This window comes from Diabrotica virgifera, chromosome 5 (genome assembly GCF_917563875.1).
Source record: "Diabrotica virgifera virgifera chromosome 5, PGI_DIABVI_V3a".
Classification (NCBI taxonomy): domain Eukaryota; kingdom Metazoa; phylum Arthropoda; class Insecta; order Coleoptera; family Chrysomelidae; genus Diabrotica; species Diabrotica virgifera.
The window spans coordinates 54,731,429-54,758,346 of NC_065447.1; the positions used below are offsets into that span (position 1 = coordinate 54,731,429).

The 26,918-nt window shown below is 31.8% G+C and overlaps 1 protein-coding gene across 1 annotated transcript in view; it reads left to right on the forward strand.

Annotated features, from left to right (window-relative positions):
- The window catches only part of LOC114339268 (ankyrin repeat domain-containing protein 13D), a 73,141-nt gene that overhangs the window by 45,820 nt on the left and 403 nt on the right, over positions 1-26,918 (forward strand). Inside the window, exons 8-10 of the mRNA XM_028289898.2 lie at positions 1,867-2,028; positions 2,948-3,048; positions 11,448-11,539. Coding sequence (XP_028145699.1) covers positions 1,867-2,028; positions 2,948-3,048; positions 11,448-11,539 — 355 coding nt within the window. The remainder of the gene's footprint in view (positions 1-1,866; positions 2,029-2,947; positions 3,049-11,447; positions 11,540-26,918) is intronic.

Consider the following 26,918-nt stretch of genomic DNA (forward strand, 5'->3'; position numbering starts at 1 on the left):
ATCTTTAAAAAGACAACCAAAAGCAATGGTGACAGTACAATAATTCTCCTTTTAGTGATTCTATAATAAGTCATAAGGAAAAAACGAGGAAAAAACCGCATGATACTATCTCGACGTATGATTTATAAACATTGTAAATCATGATTTCGGATTTGCAATGTATACAGGGTGATTCATTAAGAATGTCCAATCTCTGAGTTGTAGATTCTAGACCTGAAAATATTAAGATTTAACCCAAATCACTTATATAAAATGTGCCCCGTTACTGAGTTACAGGGTGTTCTATTTAAAAATGTAATAATCATTTTTACCCAGTAATTTAAAACTATTTGCCATATCCTTGTCATACTTTGCAGAAAGTGTAGTTGCCGTACACCCTACTAAATTATGATAAACAAACGTTTCTGGCTACTACCAGAGGCGTACGACAGGGGACAGTGCATGATTTACCCTTCCCAAATTCTACGCCACTGGCGAAATTGCTATTTTAGCACAATATTTCGATTTTCCAATATTTTCTGTGTAAATAATATACTCTTCATTCGTAAAGTTAAGGTCATTAGTTTTAGAGATATTTGAAGTTGAAAATGAAACTTTACAGTTATTTTGATTAATGTATTGTGCCCCTTCATTTTTAACTTCAAATATCTCGAAAACTAATGATTTTATCGATACGAATGAAGAGTATATTATTTGCATAGAAAGTATTGGAGAATCTAAAAATTATGGTGAAATGGCAATTTCATCAGTGGCGTAGAATTTGGGAAGGTTCAACCATTCATTTTCCCCTCTGGTAATAGCCAGAAACGTTTATTTAACATAAATTAGTTAGGTGTGCAGTACATACACTTTTTGGCAAGTATGATACGGCACTTTCAAATACTTTTTAAAGTACTGGGTATAAATCATTTTTAAATTTTTAAATCAAACATCCCTATTACATAAATATTAAATATTTGTATCCAGTATTTTAAAAGTATTTGACATATCCTTATCATACTTAGCAGATAGTGTAGATACTGAAAAACCTACTAAAATATGTTAAATAAAACTTTCTGGCTAGTACCAGAGGCGTACGACAGGGTAAAGTGAATGGTTGACCCTTCCCACATTCTACGCCACTGGCGGAATTACTATTTTATTGCAATTTTTCGATTCTCCAATACTTTCTATGCAAATAATATACTCTTCATCCGTACCGATAAAATCATTAGTTTTCGAGATATTTAAAGTTAAAAATGAAGGAGCACAATACAATAATTAAAATAGCTATGCCGTTTCATTTCCAACTTCAAATATCTCGAAAACTAATGACTTTAACGTTACGAATGAAGAGTATATTGCTTACATAAAAAGTATTGGAAAATCGAAATATTGTGCTAAAATAGCAATTTCACCAGTGGCGTAGAATTTGGGAAGGGTCAACCATTCACTTTCCCCTGTCGTACGTCTCTGGTAGTAGCCAGAAAAGTTTATTTATCATAATTTAGTAGGATGTACAGTACCTATATTTTCTGCCAAGTATGACAAGGATATGTCAAATAGTTTTAAAGCCCTGGGTAAATATAGTTATTAAATTTTTAAATAAAACACCCTGTAACTCAGTAACGAGCCACATTTTATTTAAATAGTTTGGGTTAAATCTTAATAATATTTTGAGGTCTAGAATCTACATCTCAAAGATTGGACATTCTTAATGACTCACCCTGTATACATACATTGTAAATCATGATTTGGGAGTGCTTCTCGTAACATTCAACGTGTCTTGGTTTATTTATTTCTACTGCATATTTATTGTGATTGTAGTATAGAGATCATTATTTGTTCCACTTCTTGATTTGTATACACTTTAAAATTTTCTTTCAGAAATACCACTATTTCATATTTTAAATGCAAGAATAACATTCGGAAACATCTTCGCTATGGATTCTGAGGTACCACACGTATCTCAACTTCAAGAAGAAGGTCGACTTACTTGTGTTCTAGACGAAAGCTTATTCAAATGTCCATCTGGATATGCTCACATTGGTAAGAAAATATTTAATAAATATAAGAATTTAGTTTTGCTTTCAAAATAGAGTAAAAAGTATTTTTGCTATACATTAGAATAATTATTAAATGGAAGCACGTTTGATAAGCGCATGAGTTATTTTGCCGCCATGATAACGGATCTTTTTCAATAAGATTTTTCATTTTCAAACAAATTAAGTCAAAACATAAAGTGAAACGAACGTCGATGTGTACATACATTTTGTATACTGTATACTATATACTACACACATCGGCGTACGTTTCACTTTATGTTTTGACTTAATCTGTTTGAAAATGAATCTTGACGCATGGGAAAAGTTATTGGGAGCGTGCAAGTTCGGCAAAGCGACCTCTATTTCTACGCTCTGTACTTTTATTCGGACTTTTAATTATATTGGCCAATTATATTAGTCCTGGTTGCTGGATAATTGTCAAGGCCATAGTCCAAAAAAATAATAAGAAAAAATAAGATGCAGGTTATGTTATGCAAACGTAAAAAATTGTATGTAGTAAATAAAATTAGTTATTAAAATGCAGTACTGCAAGCAAAATAAAATTAATTAAATTTACCTTTATATAATAATTGCATATCATATCAATATTGTGGAGCAATATATAATTTTTCTGCTTCAATGACAGAGGGTATGAAATATACGTCAATTTGACAATTTCAATTGACAATATGAATTATTTAAGATAGTTGCAATATTTCTCCCCGACTCGCGCACGGTCGTTTCTCGTTTCCCTTCCAAGTACTTGCACACCGAGAATAGCGGACGAACAATATATGCTCATCTGAGACAATTCTTTCACCAACATTTTTATTTCCAATTTTATGTTCTCATTTGGTTTGATGAATATATACCATACTCTATTATTCTATTAATTGTTATCAATATTCTAAATCTAATTGTAGGTTTAGATGGTCGTCGACAGTTTAGTATGGAAGAAGAAGATGATTTGCTTCAATTCGCCATACAACAAAGTTTGGTCGAAGCTGGTACGGAGAGAGAAGAGGTAAGACATGCCCCTTTTTAGTATATTGACTCTCCTGCGATCTTTATACTGACAATTTTTTAAACGAGTTACATTTTTAAATCACGTTCACTTTTATTATGTTTGGTATTATTTTGTATATTTAATGTTAATCATCAAGTAACCTGTGATAGAATATGATAGTTTAGAAGACCTACCAAGTCGAAGTGGACAGAGATCTGAAAACGAAAGTACTACCTCAATCGCAGAGAGAAAAACTAAAACACTCAGGGCCGGTTGTTCGAACGCTAATCAAAAATGGAATCAACTGATCATTATCATATATTTAATTACTGTCACCAACTGTCAATGTCAAATGTCAACTTTGATTGGGTTGCTGAAAACATAATTGATTACAATTATGAGATTAATTGATTAGTTAATCAATTATGTTAATAATTGTTGTGTTAATTACTAATTAATTTATCAATCAATTATGTTAATTATCATAATGATAATTAAAGTAATTGATTACAATCAACTGATTGGCGTGCGAACAACGGATTTTGTTATTTGATGGTTGTTAAGGGGACTTGATTATAATCAACTTCTTGATTAGCGTTTGAACAACCGGCCCTAAATGTATTGTTCAGTGTCCAGCACATGTACAGTCACAATCACTGAATAGTTTACACCTTTAATTTTATATTGTAATACTGTCAAATCGCAGTGTCGTACGGATTAACTAAATGTCAAATTGATTGTCAAAAATTTTAGTGCGTATTGACAAATAAAATAAGAAGTTAAAAGCGTCCAAAATGCCGTTTATATCACGTGCAAAACCAAAAGTAATTGCCAAACTCAATAATTTTAACTCAATCTTTATTTAAAAAAAATGCCTTTCTATACTTTCCGTTTTGTTAAATTTTGTAAAATAAATTTATTTTATTTTGATTGTTTAATTTTAATCAACCTATTCTGGGTCCGCCACTGGTAACGTCACTTTGACGCAAAAGGTGCGTTTAAACGAGGTAAAAATTCAAAAAATTGGCCACTGGATATTAAAGGGTGTAAACTATTCAGTAAACTGTGACTGTACCACAATACTACAGCGAGTTTACAGTTACTTACGGTTGTGATTTATATACGAATTATTTATACGATTTTTCAGTTTGGATTTATCTTATACACTAAACTAAAATAACACCGCGCTCTGTTAAATAGATAATAGGTTATTTTCCAGAATGTTCTGCCCATCTCTTGTTATCGCGTGACCTTGCATCTATCGCACGGCACCCTTCTCGTCGCTTCTTGTTCCGTCTGCATGATTTGAGTTTCCACTAGACTTGTGTTATGGACGGATTTTACGGGCTGTGATTGGTCGTATTCAAATCAAGGACATTTAGGAATCTCTCTCGTTTGTTGCAGTTTGCAGTAAGGTTATAATACTTTTATACATATTTACATTTTAAATTTGTAAAGTTATAGTTCTTCTACAATAAATATTATAATACAAATGAATATATTAATTTATAAATGTAAAGTTAATATTTTTCAGAGTATTTACGTACTTTGTATGCTGTTTTTTATTAAGTACTTATAGTTTTCTCCGATCTACATTCAGCAAAAATTATATAACTAGGGGGTAGTAATGTTATAAGAAAATTAAATAGTATAATTTATACTTATAAAAGAGATAATATTATATTTATTTGTGTCTTAAAAATGTATGATTAACTTTCAGACTTATTTGATCTGATGTACTAAATTGGCTCCGAGACTGTAACAAAGTATTAACATATAAAAGTTTAAGGGTTGTAAGAACTTCAGAAGGAAATTTTAATACGAGAGTGGCCATTCCCCTGCCTAAACTGCAATACATATTTAATTTAATTAAATGAATTGCCATAAAATAGTCATACTAACTTTTATGATGGAATTAATGGTAGGTATAGAGAAAAAAAAAACAAATAGAACGTTTTTTAAATTGTTTATTAGTGAGCTGTTCTTTAGATCATACATAAGGTCGATCATAGACTATGCCACCATCTTATATGTATCTGCTAGCACCAATTTATTAAAGAAAATAAATGTAACGATCAATTGCTGAATTCAATTGATTGTTTGTCTAGGTGCCATGAGATCCACTCCTGTTGAAGCGTTATTTGAAGAAGCCATTGAATTACCACCACAGTTTAGAAGAACCTATCTGAGTGACAAATTCTTAATAAAAATTCTTTCTCGAAACTCCTTATGCCCCTCAGGGGTGTCAGAGCTTTTCATCCTCTATCCATTTCTTGCGGTCCTTTGCTAACTCTTTCATTTGTATATGTGTTTTTCCTGCCCAATTTCTATAATCTGATCGATCCACCTTTTTCTTGGCCTCCCTTTCCTTCTTTTACCATACCTTTTTGATTCCATCACCTGCTTTGGTAGTCTTCCCTTCATTCGGTTAATGTGTCCATACCAATTTAATTTCTTTTTTGGATCTTCGTTATTATCGATTGCTGTTTTAGCCTTTGTCTAATATCCTCATTTCTTATTCTGTCCAATTTTGTTTTTCCTATTTTTCTCAACTGCTTCATCTCCGCTGCGCTTATTGTACTGTCTATTTTTGCATTGTTTACCCATGTTTCACTTACATAATTTTAAAGTTGATACGTATATTGCATTGTATACCTTTAGTTTTATTTCTTTCTCTATTTCTTCCTTTCCAAATATTGTTTTATTTAGTGCATAGTAGATCTTATTTGCTTTTTTCGCCCTGTATGAGATTTCTTTGTCTACCTTTCCATCCTCTGATATTATTACTCCCAGGTATTCAAACGTCGAGATTGTTTCCATTATTTCATTTTTGCGACTAAATAACGTTTGGTTTATTTCTTCCCTTTTCTTTTGGGTTACTATCATGGTCTTCGTTTTCTTTACATTTACCTCAATTTTCAAATTTTCTATTTCTTCCACCCATATATTCATTAATTTTTGCATTTTTTCTTTATCGTCTGCTATTATTTCTAGGTCATCTGCATATAGTAATCCTTCCATTTTCACTGGTACTAAATTCCTATACCCTATTGTTGACTGTTTGCCTTGACCTTCTTTTAGCACTCTTCATTACTCGATCCATTACTAATATGAATGAAACTGTCCCCTTGTTTTATTCCTCTTCTTAGGTTTATTATTGGCGATCAGTTTCCGTTTATTTGTACTTTAGCCAGTACATTTCTATATACTTTTATATGTACTTTTTGCCAGGCTTATTATCTTTTGTGGGCTTTCCAGGTCTTCCATTACTGACCATATTATTTCTCTATTTATACAATCAAAAGCAGCTTTAATATCTATAATCGTAATATATAAGTGTTGTCTTTACAACACAAAAATTCCTACCCAACAATAGATATTAACTGCTCAAATCAACTTAATCTTTCACTAAAAAAAAATAATTGTTGGAAATATTGGGAGTGTATACTAAACTCATAAAATTTTGTGGAATTTATTTCTATAAAATATTTTTATTTTGTACAATAAATGCTTCTCTCATCTGTTATCAATACATTATAAAGGTGTAAATAAATAATTATTGATTGGTGTATGTTATGTTATTTATGCCTGTTTACTGTTAATAATAATATTGCCTATGAGTAGTTATGTTTGGTTGTGTCGTCTTTTCCAGTTACGTCTAGCAACCAACTTCTCAAAAAAAATTACCAACGTCACTAGACAGTAGTTGTGTCTCAGATTAGCAAATAGACTTTACCTTTTCATACTTGATTGTTTCACTGTAATTCTTAAGAATGCCTGACAGTTAACATGTTTAGATGACGGATTTTTTGTCTTTGATGAAGGCAAATTAGCCTGAGTATTGCGATGGCATCGATAGTCTTTCTGTAATAAAAAAAATCTATTTAATATCTTACAATATATGAATATATGTTTTGAACTTTAAATCAAAATGAACACAAAATTTGTTGCTTAGCAAAATACTTAAAAATTCTCTCCAATGTTAATCATTCATCCCTACAAAATATAAAACCCATAAAGTTAGAAAGTGAATATATTAACATCAATATTTACCTTGAAAACAAGCTTCATAGAATCATTTGGATAAGTTCTTAGAACTCTAAAATTTACTTTATTAACATTTTCATATTCTTTTTGACAATTTTGAGCATCTTCTTGTGTTGTTATATTAGCTCAAATCACTGCATTAAATGCGCCATCCCTTCCATTTATTTCGGAAAAATTAACCACCTTATACTCAAATGAGTCTGGGAGGAAGCTTTAAAAATTTACAAAATATAGGAAGCAAGCAGAAAGTAATTTGTTTTTTTTTTATAAATATTACTATGTATCTGTAAACGTTCCATAACTTTTGCTGGAAATAATATGGCTGTTTAAAAATGAATACAATAAACAAGTATAAACGTATAAAATAGTCTCAAAACCAAGATTAATAACTAAAATATCAATATTTTTCTTTTGTATAACATAAACACACTGCATAAACAAAAACAAACGAGAAAACAGGGTTACGTATTTCTTTTAAATGTCATCAAATATGTCATTGATTTGAATACGACCAATCACAGCCCGTAAAATCCGTCCATAACACAAGTCTAGTGGAAACTCAAATCATGCGTTCCGTCTAGATATTTCTATTCGCCATGAGCCGATGGGTAGAGGGGATTTGACAGCTTTCGCCAGCGCTGTTAGTGGCAGTTTAGTGCATTTATCTGATAAATTCAAATGGCGCGCCATGGGTAGAGGAGAGGGGATTTGACGGTTTTCACCAGCGCTGTTAGTGCAGCGTTGCCACATTTAGTAGATTTCTACTTTTTTGGTAGATTTTTGATATATTTTAAAAAATTCTAGTAGGCAATATTTATTAGTAGATTTTTGGTATATTTCAACATTTTCTTATGATTAAAATAAAATTTGCTTTTTAATAGTATTTACCCCATTTCTAAATTAATTTTTAGACATTTTGTTACAATTTCCCAATGTCATTACCGAAAATAAGATTCAGTGGTGGGATTCTGTGTAGAATTGCTAACACCGCCGACCGCTTTCTATCAATGTCAATATATTTGAATTTTTAGTTTTAATTCAAATATTTTCTTGTTTTACTAAGGGCCGATTGTTCGAACGCTAATCAAAAATGATCATTATCAAATATTTAATTACTTTCACAACTGTCAATGTCAACTTTGATTGGGTTGCTGAAAACAATTTTATTGATTACAATTATGAAATTAATTAATCAATTATGTTAATAATTGTTATGTTAATTGATTAACTAATCTCATAATTATAATAAATTATGTTTTCAGCAACCCAACCAAAGTTGACATTGACAGTTGTGACAGTAATTAAATATTTGATAGTGATCAGTGTTGATTAGCGTTCGAACAACCGGCCCTAAGTGTCACTTCAGCATCAACTAGCAAAACTAGAAAATAATTCAATTAAAGCTAAAAATTCAAATATTTTCACGACAATTGACATCGATAGAAAGCGAAGTGCAGATATCTACATTGCACGGAATCTAGCCCCAGGACGTAGAAGATGAATATTAAACAGAAATGAAACTGGATTCTGGTGTAACAAACTTGCAGATTTCAAGTAGCAGTGCAATCAGTACCTATTTCAGGTGTTATTGAAGAGTTCTGGTATTCGGTGAGCCTGTTAGAAGCTAACGATGTAAAACTAAAATATAATATATATTAGGTACATTCCATGTCAAATCACTCAGGCAAAAAATTTTGGATCTCCGATTTGTCTGAAAATTGGTATATAGCTTCTGCGGGACGTAAAAATAAGATATTTAAGGTCAAAAAATCTTCTTCTTCCTTTTTTCTCAAAATGGTATTTTATGCGATTTCACAGTGATTTGGTGTTTATTTAAACAAATTTGCATTTTCTGTCGTAAAGTATCAATGAAAAACATAATATTTTAATAGAAAGGACTCAAAAATGTCATCATATCTCATTATAACAAGTTATTTTGAATCAAAACAAGTTTTTGATCAAATTTTATAGTGTAAAAAATGTTAAAATACCGTTTTTTACATTTTCCTCCATTCCCAAAATACATCATTGATTTGTCTGAAAAATTGCCCACAGATAGCCAAAAGATAGGACTCTAAGTGGTTAGAAGGATTTGAATTATATTCCAATACCAAAAAAGTTACATGCAGTAATATCAGACTCAAAAGTATATATTAGTCCAGTCGGGATAGCATTTGACCTTGAATGCCGAGCTGCCCAAAATTTTATTTTTCTGATCTTTAGGGGAGTCAATAGTAGCCTAAATTTAAAATCACGAATTAATTCCTCCGTTACGTTTGCCGCCATCTTGATTTTAAAGGAGAACCTGTTTTGCTCAATATCTCCGCCATTTTTAACTTTTCGACAAAAATGGTAGGAACTGAAATTGTTCCAAATAAATCGTATTTACAATTATTACAATTTCTTTCTAACAATTTTTGTCGTGAAGTCGATATTTTTGAGTTAATTGTACTTACAGTAGATGCCTATATTTTTGACTATAATATTGCATGTAACTTTTTTGGTATTGTAATATATAATTCAAATCCTTTTCACCACTTAAAGTCCTATGTTTTGTCTATCTGTGGGCAAATTTTCAGCCAAATCGATTTTGATGTATTTTGGGAATCGAGAAAAATGTAAAAACGGTATTTTAACGTTTTCTACACTATAAAATTTGATCAAAAGCTTGTTTTGAATCAAAGTAACTTGTTATAATGACATTTTTGAGTCCCTTCTATTAAAATATTATTTTTTCCATTGATACTTTACAATAGAAAATGCAAATTTGTATAAATAAACACCAAATCACTGTAAAATCGCATAAAATAACATTTTGAGAAAAAACGAAGAAGAAGATTTTTTGACCTTAAATATCTTATTTTTACGTCCCGCAGAAGCTATATACCAATTTTCAGACAAATCGGAGGTCCAAAATTTTTTTTGCTCCAAAATTGAGTGATTTGAAATGGAAATTACCCATTGGAAAAAACCCATTATAATATATATTATATAATATATATTATAATTATAATATATGTAACTTTGCAAAACAACAAATGTTGTGTTTGCGTGTTTCTAATGTAAAATGCGAAATAATTGTTTGAAGAATGTGATCTAGACATGCAGATGTTAAAATCAGTGGATGACAAAATATTATATACAAATATTAGATATGAAACTGATAAAAATTAATTATAGTTGGTCATTTTGTTCCCCAGTTAAAATATAAAAAAGTTTGGTTTTTGTTTACAAACAGTCATATTAATTTCTAGTTAAACTCCCTCTGTGGCTCAGTGGTAAGAGCGCCTACCTTTGGATCGAAAGGTCCGAATGGTCGTGAGTTCGAATCTCACCAGGGTAGAGAATTTTTCGTTTATTATAAATTAATAAATGAAAATAGTTTCTATCCTTGTGGGATCGGTACCCACCGGAGGGACCGCAGACGTTCGGATACAATTAGCGTCTCTGCAGAGACAATGACATCGACTTTGCAAAGTAACAAGACACTTACTCAACACACACACTACACATAACACTAGCTACCTAATTGGTAAAATCGACTGTACCATCACCATGCCAATGCCCATTAGTTGTCGAGGCATTAGCTAAATAAAAAAAATTTCTAGTTAGTCAGCTGTTATTTTTATTATAAAAAGTCCTAAATTATATACAAATATATTAATAAAGTTTTATAGTGTATTTTAGTTTTTGATAAGTAAATTTTAGTAAGCTAAACTTACAGTAGATTTTCTAAATAAAATGTGGCAACGCTGTGTTAGTGGCAGTTGGCCTTGGCAGTTTTGTCACGTTTTGTTTTGTGCATTTGATAAACTTCACAAACTGAAATGGCGGATAATATGGATTTTTCAAAAAAGAAAACAATATATTGCAGCTGTTGTATTGATTATATCTATTTGATAGAATTCAAACAAATTACAATTCATACAAATTACAAATTTTAATAAGCAAAGCAGTAAGCACACAAAAATAAACAGAGGTAACCTTTAAAATGTTAAATAATTCATATAAACTTATTCTTTTTCTCAATGGTCTCTTGCGTAAGTAGTCATCCAGTCGCACAAACTTATATATTAAATATTAAAATTATAATGAATAAAATAAAAAAACATAATTAATTTTACTATTAATTCTGTGTATTCGTTTAGTAATCAGGTTACAATAATATTTCAGTTCATAATTTGTGTCTTTCTAGATAAGTATCTATTTTTCTCGTTTTGCATATTTCACATACATAAATTTTATCAGAAAAGTATAAGTTTCAAACCGCGAGATAGCGCTACCGTCGAAACTCACAGCCACGAGATGGAACCGTTACTTGTGGTAACTCTTTCGTTACAGTACTTTTATCGATGATCTTTGTTTTATAGGTGGATATTTGGGAAGCACTTAAAGCCCAGAAACCATCCCGACCGGAAACACCTAATTATGTAGGAGGAGAAGAGGAACGGCAATTACAAAGGTACGTATGTTATTATTAGGCCAGTCGGGTTAGTAGAATTATGTATTTTAAAAAGGAACTACAACGTTAACGGGGTTTTATTGTTTCATATAGTCACTGGACCTCTAAATATGAAAAACCCGCGGAGTGCTACCATTTAAAGGGGTGCGTTTTTGAGAAAGGGTTGAATTAGTCCCTAGGCACAGGGCGAATTAGGGTGAGTTCTATGCACTTTTGGCACAAACAAATCTACAGGAAAATTGTTCCAGGTTAAATTTACTATCCAAACATCACATTTTAAAGTCAAAAATATTTTTTTTACAAAAATATATTCAAAAGAAAAGCAAGAAATAAACACGAAAGAAAGCAATTTTGTTTTTTGCCCCATAACTTTTTTCCACGGGGATATAGGTATAGGCATTGCTTCACGGAAAAAAGAACTTCCATCCTTACTCTTTAAAATGACGTTTAGTAGAAGTATCTATGATGTATAGTTTCCAAAGTATCATTTTTCAAAGTTCGCCACTCACAGCGATTTTGGCCCATTTTCCTTGTCACTTCTCAAACATTGTTCTGTAACTGTTTTCTACGTAGTACACCAGTTAATAGGGAAAAAATTCATCGATTTCACGTAAAAATGTTAAGCAGGGTTTTGAAGGTTTTAAACGATAGATGAGGGATAAATGATGATAATTCCGTGAAGACGTACAGCTAATATTTCTTCTTCTTTTTTCTAAACAGTTACAAAGAATGAAAAACTCAGTTTTTTGACTATAAATCGTTTCTTGTACATTTTAGAGAAAAATGTTTCAAATAAATATTGTAGATCTTAAAAAGTTCTTTAACTTGGTGGGACAAGTATTAAAATATATAAAGAATTGACCGAGATAATTGTAAAAAACTCTCATTTTTGCACTAATTTATAAATGTTAATAACTGTATTTTTTGCCCAACGATATTTAATTTAACTACTTTAGATTATGCCAATTAAAGGGTTATTTCAGTGTGCTAAATTTCAACCAGATTGACCAAATAGTTTATGAGTTATTCAATTTGTTTATCCCAGAGAGCAATTGTTTAAACAGCTGTTCTTGCCCTAACAGTTCTCTCTAGAGATATTTTACAAAACCCAATCGATTATTTGAGACTTTAATTTTAAGATGTATTGAAAATGTTTTAAGATTTTATCAAGATTGTTATTAAAAAAACCGTCTGAAAAAGACCCTACTTTTTAGGTTATAAACAATTGGAATAACTTTGACAGTTTTTATGATACACGCTTGTATGTAGGTTCACTGAAAAGCTGGTGAAAAAATATACTTTAAAATTGTAAAAAGAATTTTATGTGACCAATATAAATCAAGTTAGAATTTTTTTTCAATAAATCATATTTCCATTGTTTATAAACATTAAGAGCTGAAAATTGAATGAGTTGTTTAAGAAAATCTATATTTTATTATCCACTTCATATATTGCATATGCGGTGAAAAAATAAAAAGTCATGACTACTCATGACCCGTTAAACTGATGGTATTCGTGAAACACCGCCAACGAATGTGAAGGTGAGAATAGCTTCGTTTTATTTTTTAGAATGGAATCCCAATTTAAAACAATTTACAATTAATTCATCTTTTATGTGCAGAACTCAACAAATCTGGGTACCGAACTAAAGTAGCAGATGAAGATGCAGACGTATTAATAGTGCAGACATCTCTTTACGAACATACATATGAACCTGACAAAATCGTTGTAATAATTTGTAATGATACCGATATAATCATAGTATTGACGCAACTCTCTGTTCCGGACAATTACATATATTTTGAAAGAAAAAAAAGCGAAAAAGGACAATCTATCCATCTATTATAGTTGTAATAGGTTTAAACAATCTCATATAAGAACATACGTTGGGTTCTTCTTATATAGTTTTACTGGGTGTGATACAACTTTTTAGATCTGATAAATATTTTTTATGACGAGAATGCTAACAAGGAGGACATCATGAAAAACGGATATATCATTGTTGCTTTGTATTCTGCTGCAATTGATGTTACATATAAAAAAACACAATAACATATTGGCATTAAATGAGTTACGATTTTTACAATTTGTAAGAAATACAGGGAAAAAAAAATTGCGTTTATCATCAATTACAACACTGGTTAGGTAAAAAAACTGGATGCTACCCATAACCAATATGGATAGAAATAGACTGATATGGATTTTGAACCCATTTACACGTTATATTGTTTGACTCCTTAAGTGATTTTAAAACAAATAGCATGTAAATGTTTAACGGGTTGCAAAAGTACAAGATGTGGCTGTAAAAAATATGGTATAAACTGTACGGATCTTTGTACACACTGTGCAGAGTGTGCAGTGGAAGAACAGGAGAAAAAAATGTTGCAAACGCGCTGCAGTGGTTCTTGACGATGTCGAGTCAGACTTTGTAGACGATGAACTAACTGTAACTTGCCGAGAAGTTTAGAAGTTGTAGATGTTCACTAGAATAATCAAATTAAAATTCATAAACAATGTTTTATTTTTTATTTTTATACTTATTAGATGCCTACCTAGACAAATATTAATAGCTTCTTTCAATTAAATCATAATAAAACAAAAATTAATTTTTTAAAAACTATTAAGGACTTTTATATACTTTTAGTTATTGCAATTAAAATAAATAAATATTGTATTGTACTAATTTATAATTATTTTATACTTATATAAAAAATATACTTTGTTTAATAAAATTTAAAGAATTTTTACGAAATACTTGTAAAATTCAATAACTTTTATAGTATAATTGAATCAATTGATTTTCACGGGATTTTCCCATTTTCCCGGAAGTTGAAATTTGCACAGTTTTTATTATTTTTTTGAGCTAACCCAGTTAAAAAAAGAAGGTTGCGCGAGCTATGGAAGGTGATAATTTATTACAGTTTTTTTTTCCAAAAAAGGAAGCGAAGCTCGAACAGTTCCCACCTTCACTTTCGTTGATGGTGTTTCACGAGTACCGTCAGTTAACGATACCGTTATAATAATAAGTTTTTTTATTATTTCACTGCCTATGCAATCTATACACTGGATCATAAAATATAGATTCCCATAAATACAATATGTTCAATTTTCAGCTCTTAATGTTTATAAACAAGGCAAAATTGATTTATTAAAAAAATGATAACTTGATTCATATTAGTCATATACAATTATTTTTTTTATTTTAATATGTATTTTTTCATCAGCTTTTCAGTGAGCCTACATGCAAACGTGTGACATAAAAACTGTCAAAGTTATTCTAATTTTTATAACCTAAAAAGTAGGGCCTTTTTCAAACGGTTTTTTTAATAACAATTTTAATAAAATGTTAAATTTTTTTAATATATCTTAAAAATAGAGTCTCGAATAACTGATTCCGATTTGCTAAATATCTCTAGAGTCACTGTTAGGGCAAGAACAGTTGTATAAACAATTGCTCTCTTGGATAAACAAATTGAATAACTTATAAACTATTTGGTCAATCTGGTTGAAATTTGGCACACTTAAATAGCCCATTAAATAGCATAATTTAAAGTAGTTAAATTATATATCATTATGCAAAAAGTAAAGTTATCAATATTTATAAATTAGTGCAAAAATGAGGGTTTTTTGCAATTATCTCGGTCAATTGTTTATATATTTCAATATGTGTCCCACCAAATTAAAGAACTTTTTAAGGTCTACAATATTTCTTTGAAACATTTTTCTCTAAAATGAACAAAAAACGTTTTATCGTCAAAAAACTGAGTTTTTCATTCTTTGTAACTGTTTAAAAAAAAAAGAAGAAGAAAAATTAGCTGTACGTCTTCACGGAATTATCATCAGTTATCACTCCTCTACCGTTTAGCACCTTCAAAACCCTGCTTAACATTTTTTCATGTTTTTTTACCTATTAACTGGGGCATAGCGTTAGGTATATGCAGTGTTACATTTAATAGGAAGAAAAGTCAATTACCTTTAAAACGGCCTATAGTAAAAGGCTCTGATTATTTTTATGCAAGACATGGTTGTTCAATGTTTTATACTTTTAATGATTTTTGATATATTTTACGATTATTTTTAAATTTCTCATTATAACTTTTTTTATTGTATATGTAGGTATATAATATATTGCCTAATGAAAAAGAAAGCTCATTTTCTTTACTTTAAAATGGTGTATCGTAAAAAATTCTGGGACTATTTTTAAACAAGATATGCTTTTTCAAAATGTGACATATAGACGTGCAATAGGTGCCACTAAGTTGGAACCATATAAAAAACTTTTTTATTAACTTTATAAAAAAAAATATTCTTTATAAAATGCTCTGCATAGTCAAATACCTAAGATGCAATCATCAGATATAAAATTTTATCAATGGTGTACGAGGAAGTTTAAAAAATATGAATTTCGCTCAAGAGTAAAGTACCTTTATATTTCATAATATCGAAAAGTGTTATTAAGAAAATTCATTTGGAATTAAAAATTATGTTATAATATGCAATCATATCTTTCAATTGAAAAAAATAAAAAAAAAATTTTCTCAAATTACGGATCCCCTGGGATATCGTACGGATATCTTGTTTAAAAATTGTCCTAGAATTTTTTGCAATACACCATTTTAAAGTAAAGAAAATAAGCTTTTTTATTCCACAATGATTATACCTAAATGTACAAGAAAAAAAAGTCATAATGAGAAATTTAAAAAACTAATCATTAAAAATATTAAAAATCATTAAAAGTATGAAACCTTGAAAAAGCATACCTTGCTTAAAACGAGCCGTATACGCTGTCAGCTCGTAGGTAAAAGGGAAATTTAAAATTTCGCGAGCGCCAGTAGTGACAAATCAGTGAACGTTCGGTGGAAATTTGACATAAATGTCAAAGTGAATAATTTAAAACATTGAAATTAAAAACATTAATAGGAAAAAATATTAGTTGGTCAAAGCTGTGGTGTATATTTTTATCTTAATTATACTTAGTTTTAAATACTGAATTTAAGTTTTTTTAATATATCGTAATATGTAATTATAAATTAATCTAAGCGCCATCTACACGATAATTGTGAAAGTATCCGAAGTAAGAAATTAATATTTCATTAATAGAACGTTTAAATGATTAGCAAAATCTTAAAAAGATCGATTACAATTTAATTACTTTTTTGCGTTGTAAATAGTAAGCGATAACAATTAAATAATAAATTTAAAGTTACCAGCGAAAGTTGCATTAGTAATCCGCTAGTAGCGACACCAGCGAAGCTCAGAGCGTGTAACCTTATACAGTAGACCATTTTAAAGGTAATTGACTTCTCTTTCTACTAAATGTACCATTGCATATACCTAGAAATGCGTAGGAAAAAGTTACAGAACAATGTTTGCGAAATAATGGGGGAAATTGCCCAAAAATACTGTGAGCGGCGAACTTTGAAAAATTATATTTCGGAAACTATAAATCTTAGAGAATTTTACCAAACTTCATTTTAAAGAGGAAGGATGGAAGTTATTTTTTGCCGAAGCAATGTCTATACCTATATCCCTGTGGAAAAAAGCTATGGGGCAAAAAACAAAATTGATTTCTTTCGTGTTTTTTTCTTGCTTTTATTTTGAATATATTTTTGTAAAAAAAATATTTTTGACGTTAAAATATGATATTTCGATTGTAAATTTAACCTAGAACAATTTTTCTGTAGACGTGTTTGTACTACAAGTGCATAGAACTCACCCTAATTCACCCTGTGCCTAGGAACTAATTCACCCCTTTCTCAAAAACGCACCCATTTAAATGGTAGCACTCCGCGGTTTTTTCTAATATAGAGGTCCATTGACCACATGAGACAATAAAATCCCGTTAACGTTGTAGTTCCTTTTAGCTCTCTTATTTTGAACATAATCAGTAGCCTATAGACGAAAAAAGGCCTATCTTTGCATGGCGTGCAGCCAGAAATTGTATTATTTTAACCTTTAGTTGGGAGGGAGTCATTATTAGTGTAAATTTAAAATCGCGACTGAATTCCACCGTTGTGTTAGCCGCTATCTTGATTTTAAAAGACCATTTTAAAGAGCCGTTTTTAACCATTACTAACTATTTTTAACTTTTTGACTGAAATTGTTGAAAATGCAATTTCCTACAATTTCTTTTTTACAATTTTTTTGTGCGTTCCATATTTTCCGAGTTAAGGGGGAAAATAGGGGAGGAGGGGGGAAAGCATAATTATTGATTTGTATCTCGCTTATTATTAACTTTACGACATAATTGTACATAAACAAAAACGGAGAGAATTATATTTTACACACTTTTGATCTCTTTCATTTTTTGCTAAAATCAATATTTGAGGTCGTATGTATGCCGTAAAGATGCAAGCGTAAGCTATTGCGGTAAATGGTTATATAGGAATTGTTTTTGTTCCATATCTCGGCCATTTTGGACAAAATAGTAAGGACTTACATTATTGCAATAATTGGATTTCCTACAATTTCTTCCTTGTAATTTTTTTCGTGCGGTCGATATTTTCCGAATTAAGGAAAAAATAGTGACTAAGAATAATTAGTTAATTATCTTATTTAACTTTACGATATAAATGGATAAATGTACATAAACACAAATAGAGAAAATTAAATTTTATATAATTTTGATTTCTTTGATTTTTTGTGCATCAACATTTAAGGACCTACGCCTATGACAAGTCTAACGAGACACAAGTGATTAGCGAACCCTAGACGCTGACGTCATTGGCCGCAAGCCATAAACAAAAACGAACCTACGACCTTAAATATTGATTTTAGCAAAAAAAAAAAATAAAGAGATCAAAATTGTATAAAATATAATTCTCTCCATTTTTGTTTACGTAAAATTATATTGTAAAGTTAACAAAACGGGATTCAATTCAGTAATTATGCTTCCCACCCCTCCCATGATTTTTCCTCTTAACTCGGAAAGTATCAACCACTCTAAAAAAAGAATGTGTGTGTACTTTGTACGCACGTAAGAAGATATTCTTCTATTATATAATAGGTAATTTAAACGAAGTAAATATACTTAAAAGGTTATTTGTACTTATTTTATTTAAAAATCAAACTAACTTTCTTATCTACCACTTTCAAAAAAGAAGAATATCTTCAAAAATTATATAATAATATACTTACAATCATAAAATCTATAAAAAAAATAAAAAAATAATAACTTGCTTGGGGCTTGAACCCACTTCACGTCTACCGGGCCGTACGAAAGTTGACGCCATTTCAAACTGCATCAAACTCTCGTATACGTCATGTGGGAATATACACAAACTAAACGTTTATACCATAAATTTATATGAATTTAATAAAATTATTAGTTTGATTTTTGTCGAAATAAAATACAACAAAATATAGAGTAAATAAACGATATATGAGATGAAGATTTGTAGAAACTTTGTTCGTAATCAGATTATGTAAATTAAAGCATTACCTACTAATAGGTAACTACATTATTTTGTTTACATTTTCCAAATAGATAGGTATTGAAACTATTAGGTATTTCCAACTGAAACATTTAGAATTACGTACCTGCGGCTTTTCAAAACTATTTAAAAAGTCACTATAATTATAAATTTGATTTTATTTCTGTCCACACATCAATAAAAACTAATATTATACAATATTTTTGTTTACCGATAACCTCCATATTGAACAATTATTGACAGATCATTTCAAAATTTCAACACCCAATCAGAGCCCGTATAACAACTAATACCATAAAGTCGGTGTGCGCATGCGCGCGGATCAATCAAATTTTACCCTCAATCGATTCGCCGCTAAAGAAGAATATCTTCAAAAATTATAAAAAGAAATTGTAAGAAATCGTATTTGTAAAAATTTCAGGTCTTACCATTTTTGTCGAAAAGTTGAGAATGGTGGAGATATTGAGCAAAAACGGCTCTTTAAAACCTTGGTTTCCTCGAAAGCGGCACCGACAAACTGCGACCGTAACACTGCGATGAATTACGTCAGATTACGGTGAAAAATTCAAGGTTCTTCACTGCGGCAATGAAATGTGTAAACTCAGCAAGCGGTGGCTTCCGACGCATCCTTGGAAACCACTGCTATTATTTTGCGTGGTACAGTTTTTTATGATGTCATTCATTGCAGTGTTACAGTCGCAGTTTGTCGGTGCCGCTTTCGAGGAAACCAAGGCTTTAAATCAAGATGGCGGCTAACGCAACGTCGGAATTCAGTAGTGATTTTAAATTTACGCTACTATTGACCCCCTCTAAAGATTCGAATAAATTTTCGAGCAACTCGCCATACCAGGTTAGGCCTTTTTTCGTCTAACCCGACTGGACTAAAACTATCCCATCGTTTCCTTAGTTATGTCAATTATTTTTCTATTTCCTTTCTTTCAAGAAAACGTAAAACACTAACTCCAGAACCTCGGTCTGTGAACAAAGAACGTATAAGAAAACAATCGCTTTAAAAGTAATTAATATAGTGCTCTATATAGTAGCCTATTCAATTTGTACACATGTTATGCCTGGTTGCACCAACAAATCTTAAGCTCCAGCTTAGCCCAGCTCAGCTTATATGTAGATAGTCTTTAAGTCTCATTTATAATTTACGGTTCTTATCTATGCAATCCACGTGGCAATCAATTGTGGCAAGCTGAAAATTGATCTAAGACTCAATGATGCAACGCGTATGTTTCGTAAGCCGAGCTTAAAGCACGTCTTAAGCTTAAAATCTGTTTTTGCAACCAGGCATTAAAGAATCATCTTTCGTATTTATATCCCATCATTATGACCATTTTGAGTTTACAACCATTATTGGCCTTACCAAGCATTTCGCGCTAGTGATTCCTATTTATCACCTTCCTCCTCCTTCCTCCGCCAAGCGTGTATTCCCATGTTTCTCATATCTTTTTCGATATTATTGATTAATTCTGTTACTGAGTCTTCCACTTCTGCTCTGCCCAATGCGCCTATCAAGGAATGTTTGTTTTTCTTGCTGGATCACAGTGGCTACGCGTGACTTTTTCTAAAGTGTTACCAAAACCAGATGCAAAAAATCTTATTTAAAAAAATGAAGATATGGCTAAATGTATATATGGCTTTAATAATATCATTTTGTATATCACTTGAAACTCTCGAAAAAACAGTTGATGTTTCTAGATGTTGGCAAAATTTTTGATCTTTTTTCTCAATTAATGTTAACAATTCCCTGTAATTGCCTCGATTGTCAGAGTCGTCGCCCTCAAAATGACCACGAAACGCTAATTCTTGTTTGGCCAAAAAACATACGGTATCTATTATAAGTGTGCTAAGGATATACCTATCTATTTTTTTTAACAAACTCATTATGTTTAGCTATATTTGCTTTAAAAGCTTAGTTAAGAGAACTTTCGATTCTTGTTTTGCCAAACTGAATCAAATTGGCTATACATCTTTCATGTAGGTAACAGAGAAATTTCATGTCTCTTTTTTAAAACTCTAAAACTATTTAAATCAAATTCGGCCGCTGGTCCACCCATTTTTTCTGTAGAAACAAGAAGACATGGCCAACAATACAGTCTTTTTTTCTTGCAACCACATACCCAAGGATTTTCACTGTACCAACTAAATTTAGAATATCGAACTACTTTTTTTGTTTCCTTTTTAAATTGTTTAAAATAGGTCTTCCATTTTCAATAATCTCATTTTTTTCTCCAAAATTATACAAGGAGAATTCCTTTTCAAGTAGTTGATAGATTACGCAGCGACACTCATCCATGGTTAATCGCACGCACACTGTAATAGGTACTGTAACCAAATCAAAAACTGGTAACAGGCCTACTGATATACACAGCGCACCCACGCCGTGGCTCCTTCAAAATTTTCAGCCACTAGCTGGTCCCGGCCGTCAGCGAGGATCACCACATGTAACCACAACCGAAAGTGGTAACAACGTATAATAAAGTGCAACTGAGTCACAGTGCTAAACTCGCTAATATTTTCGTGTGTCTACGAATAGTTGGCTATTTACTGAATTAGGTACTATTTAACACATAATATATTTCTGTTGGTAAAAATATACATGGAATTATTTCACAGTAGTCATAGAATATTTATATGCAAGATTTTTAACTGTTACCAACGGTAACAGTGGTTACATGGACGCTTCGCCAGTGCTGGATCAGTTTGCTTCATTCGCATTACATGTCCTACCTAGTGAGATTTAGTAATGCGCAGTTATGCAAGATATGGTTGACTGTTTGAGTTTACTTTCACAATGGGAGACCGAGTACTTTTTCTCGAAAGATTGAACGCTCATATTTTGTCACCTTTAAGGATGTTCTTTTCACTTTTATTCCGTCATTTGTTTACCTGTATTTTGTAGATTTTCCACTCTCTCAATAATTTTTTTATTGCTAAGGTTGATATTTCTTGTAATAACTGCTATTTTTTTTGATTAAATGTATTAGAATAAAAGGTCTGATAATGTATAAGCAAGGTGATATCTTAGATAATATTACTTACTAGTCCAGTCGTGTCGTACGAACAAGCTGATTTTTCCTTAGAATGTCAATTTTGGGATCCCAAAAAAGATACAATAAAGTTTGTCACTCCTACATGTTTCAAATAAGAAATGTAGCTGAGATAATTTTGAACAAAAATGTTTATTGGCGCTTGTTTTGTAGAATGAACCGTTCTCTCAGCAATAACGCTTAAAGCGACCGGTGATTTTGTTAGTGTGTCGGGAGTATTAAATACACACATTGGAAAAGTCTAGGGATATTTTTAAAAAGAGATGTAATTTCTCCTTCAAGGGGGTAGGCGCAAAATCTTGGTTTAATGCTATTTAATGCATTCATTTTTTTCGAATCCTGAGAAAACTAATAAGTATTTTTGAAAAATTTAAACGTAGAATGAAAGCTTACATTATTACCGAGGGCCGAAAGTTTCTGAAAACTTCTATAATGTTTATTTTAATAAGTTAAGAGGTGAAAATAAAGAGAAAATTTAGTGTTATTTGTAATTTCAAATATTTCATTCAAAACAAACTTTTTGATTATTCTAAGGGACTTTCGACCCTCGGTAATAATGTAATCTTTCATTCTGCGTTTAAAGGACATCGCACACATCTTATGGAAAATATAATGTCACTCAAATTCAATAAAATTTATACGATTAGATTCGTTTTAATATAACGATCAATTCTTATCATTGCGCCAACTCTTAATTATGATTAATTACGGCGCAAGTTGCAATTAAAGGTTATCGAAATCACATTTTTGGAGTCCATAAAATGTTAGTTTACAATCATTATTGCTCTGAGTGCTATTCATAACAGCTTAAATCCCGCTGGGCCTAAGCGGATTAGTGAAACTAATCCGCTGATTTATGGAGTACCGAAAATCTGGGTATTTTAAAATATTTTTTCTCTCTCTAACTTATGTACCCACCCATTTGATTTCAGATTTATTTATATCAATTTCTGTTCTTATTTTTGAAAATAGAGAGTTGGCGCAATGATTAGATTTGATCGTTAATTTAAAACTAATCTATTGGTATAAATTTTATTGAATTTGAGTGACATTATATTTTCCATAAGATGTGTGCGATGTCCTTTTTCAAAAATATTATTCATTAGTTTTCTCAGGATTAAAAAAATAAATGCATTTAAATAGCATTGGACCAAGATTTTGCGCCTACCCCTTAATTGTTTTGAATAAATAATAATCATTTTGTAGTGAGCAGTAGTATGTAATATACAACAGAATTTGTTGAAATGCCAAAAATAACGAGAATGCCTTTCAGAAATGTCAAAAATATCGAGAAGCATACGTGAGCAGTCCGATAAGTACTTAGCCTAGCCTACAGAAGAAAAAGGAAAATTTTGGAAAAGTGGCAATTTATTTCTCTATATAGTCTCGTTTTAGCTCGATACACTTGACCCAGCGATGCTTTAACTTTTTTAACCCGTCTGAAAAATACCTTTTCTCGAGGTCTGCAAAATAGGCCCCCGTGGCGGCGATGACCTCCTCCTTTGACTTAAATTTCTGCCCAGCGAGTATCTTTTTCAAGTTTGGAAACAAATAGTAGTCGCATGGGGCCAAATCTGGAGGATACGGTGGATGAGGCAACAGTTCATAGCCCAATTCGACCAATTTGGCCATGGCGATGGCGGAGATGTGAGCCGGTGCGTTGTCATCGTGGAAGAGCACTTTTTTCTTTGCCAAATGGGGTCGTTTTTTCTTCAATTTCGGCCCAATAATTCGGCATAATAGGGCCCTGTGATCGTTTTGCCCTTCTCCAAGTAGTTGATGTAGATCACACCTTGTGAATCCCAGAAAATGCTGGCCATCACCTTTCCGGCCGATTGGACAGTCTTCGCCTTCTCAGATCACGTTCGCCGGGTGCTGTCCACTCTTTCGACTGTTTCTTGCTTTCTGGTGTATACCAGTGAATCAGTGTTTCGTCGACGGTTATGAAACGACGTAATAACTCCTTTGGATCGCACTTAAATAGCGTCAAACACTGCTCTGAAGTGGTCTCACGGTTGCGCTTATTGTCTGAAGTGAGCAAACGCGGCACCAATCGCGCCGACAGCTTTCTCATGCCCAAAATTTCATTCAGAATATGACCTACGCGGTCTTTTGAGATGCCTACTGTGTCAGCTATTTCGCGCACCTTTTCAGTCGGCGGTCTGCCAATACAAGATCGTGGATTTTTGTCACGTTATTCTCCGTGGTAGCCATTTTAGGGGCACCTACGCGTGGCTCATCAAAAACCGACATTCGTCCACGTTGAAACTCATTAAACCAATTTTTTACAGTTGTCATCGAAGGAGAAGAGTCACCGTACACAGCATCCAAGCGCTCTTTGATTTCGCTGCGTGATTTCCCTTCCAAAAACAGGAATTGAATTACCGACCGATATTGCTCTTTCTCCATTTTATTAAAATCCGCGGAGACGCTGACTTTCATACGCAATCACAACAATATTATAATTTCGATTTGGCTGAAATTTTGACATTAGCCGTCTACGAGAACGCATGAAATGACAGTACACTTCATTTGCGATAGTGGCGCCATCGGGCGGAGAGGCTAAGTACTTATCAAACTGCCCTAGTAATTAAAAAAGAATTAGATCATCACAAAATATGGTCGTAATAAAAAATCAAAATTAATACAAAGTATGGCGTCTATCCTAGTTTATTACGGCTCTACATAATATGTCGTTCACAGACAGAATGAGATTGTCGATATCCTTCTATCAGACCTTTTCGAAATCGAAACGGCGGGCTTGTATAATATACATTATACATACATATACACTGTATACAGGGTGTAACAAAAATACAGGTCATAAATTAAATCACATATTCTGGGACCAAAAATAGTTCGAATGAACCTAACTCACCTTAGTACAAATATGCACATAAAAAAAGTTATAGCCCTTTGAAGTTACAAAATGAAAATCGATTTTTTCGAATATATCGAAAATTATTAGAGATTTTTTATTGAAAATGTATATGTGGCATTCTTATGGCAGGAGCATCTTAAAGAAAAATTATAGTGAAATTTGTGCTCCCCATAAAAATTTTATGGGGGTTTTGTTCCCTTAAACCCCCCAAACTTTTCTGTACGTTACAATTAAATTATTATTGTGGTACCATTAGTTTAATTCAATATTTCTAAAACTTTTTTGGCTCCTAATATTTTTTCGATATGGCAGTTTTTATCGAGTTACGGCTTATTTTTTAATATGTTTACATAAAAATTTTATAGGGGTTTTATTCCTTTAAACCCCCCAAATGTTTGTGTACGATCCAATTAAACTATTACTGCGATACCATTAGTTAAACACAATGTTTTTAAAACTTTTTTGCCTCTTTGTATTTTTTCGAGAAGACACCTTTTATCGAGATATGGCTTCTTTTTTAATACGGTTCAAAATATACCTAAAAATGTAAATCATACATAAATTTTTATATTATTACCAAGTCTCCATAATCGTACTTAACCATATAAAAATATGTGGTGGATTTGACAAATATTCAAAATATCTCGATAAAAACTGACTTTTCGAAAAAGTACTAAGAGCCAAAAAAGTTTTAAAAATATTGTGTTTAAGTAATGGTACTACAATAATAATTTAATTGGAACGTACACAAAAGTTTGGGGAGGTTTAAAGGAACTAAACCCCCATAAAATTTTTATAGGATGTCGAAATTTCACTATAATTTTTTCTTAAGATGCTACTGTCATAAGAATGCCATATGTCCATTTTCAATAAAAAAATCTTTAATAGTTTTCGATATATTCGAAAAAATCGATTTTAATTTTGTAACTTCAAAGGGTTGTAACTTTTTTTATATGCACATTTTTACTAAGGTAAGTTAGGTTCAATCAAACTATTTTTGGTTCCAGAATATGTGATTAAATTTATGACCTGTATTTTCGTTACACCCTGTATATGTTACCCTTATGTGGTGTAATTATTCGTTGAAGCGTGTCGCATAAATGCCCTATTGGATTCAGGTCGGGGGATTGTGCCGGCCAAGTCAAAACATCAATACTTTCGTTGGTAAGCCAGTCTGTCACTGGGCGTGCGACATGTGGACGAGCATGATCATGCATGAGATGGAAGTTTTGACCAACCGCACCAGCAAACGGACTAACGATAGGTTGTAGAATGGTGTCGAGATACTGCTGAGCTGTAAGGAAGCGGCTTAGAAAAACGAGGCCCGTTCTGCCACCGACTATTATTCCACTCCATACATTTCCAGATCATCCCCACACTCTTACTCGACAAGAATCTGGATGAAATCCAAATTTAGATTCATCGGAAACTAAAAGTGTAGCCCAATTATTTGCATCCCAGATTTAATATTCTTGATACCACTCTAATTTTGCAGCGCGATTGCCTCTAGATATAGGTGGACATTTCAATGGTCTTCCATTGTGGAGATTGGCTTCATGAAGACGATTTCTTACGACTTCTCACGGCCTATGGTTACCTGGTGTGCCCGCTGCTGTCACTAGCCAATTCCGGTGCTGTAATTGTTGTTGTTGTTCCGGCTGTCTTCTAGCGGTTAACACTAAAAATCGGTCTTGAGCTGCAGTTGTAGGGCGCTCACGTCCTAGATGACGTTCGGCTGGACTTCCAGTGTTGCAAAAACGTCGCCACAATCGACTTGTAACACTTGGGAGACATGCGCTCAGATACATTAGTTTGACCTATTTATCTCATCCAAATGAGCAACTGTACAAATTCAATAGAACCTAAACGATCACGTGAATTTTTTTGTATTAATTTTATTATGTTATAAAAATATCCCTAACTTTTCCGATGTGTGTAATTTATTTATATATGAATTGTTTTTAATCTATTTTGCTAGTAGTAACATTGCGCTCCTTTATCTATTGCTA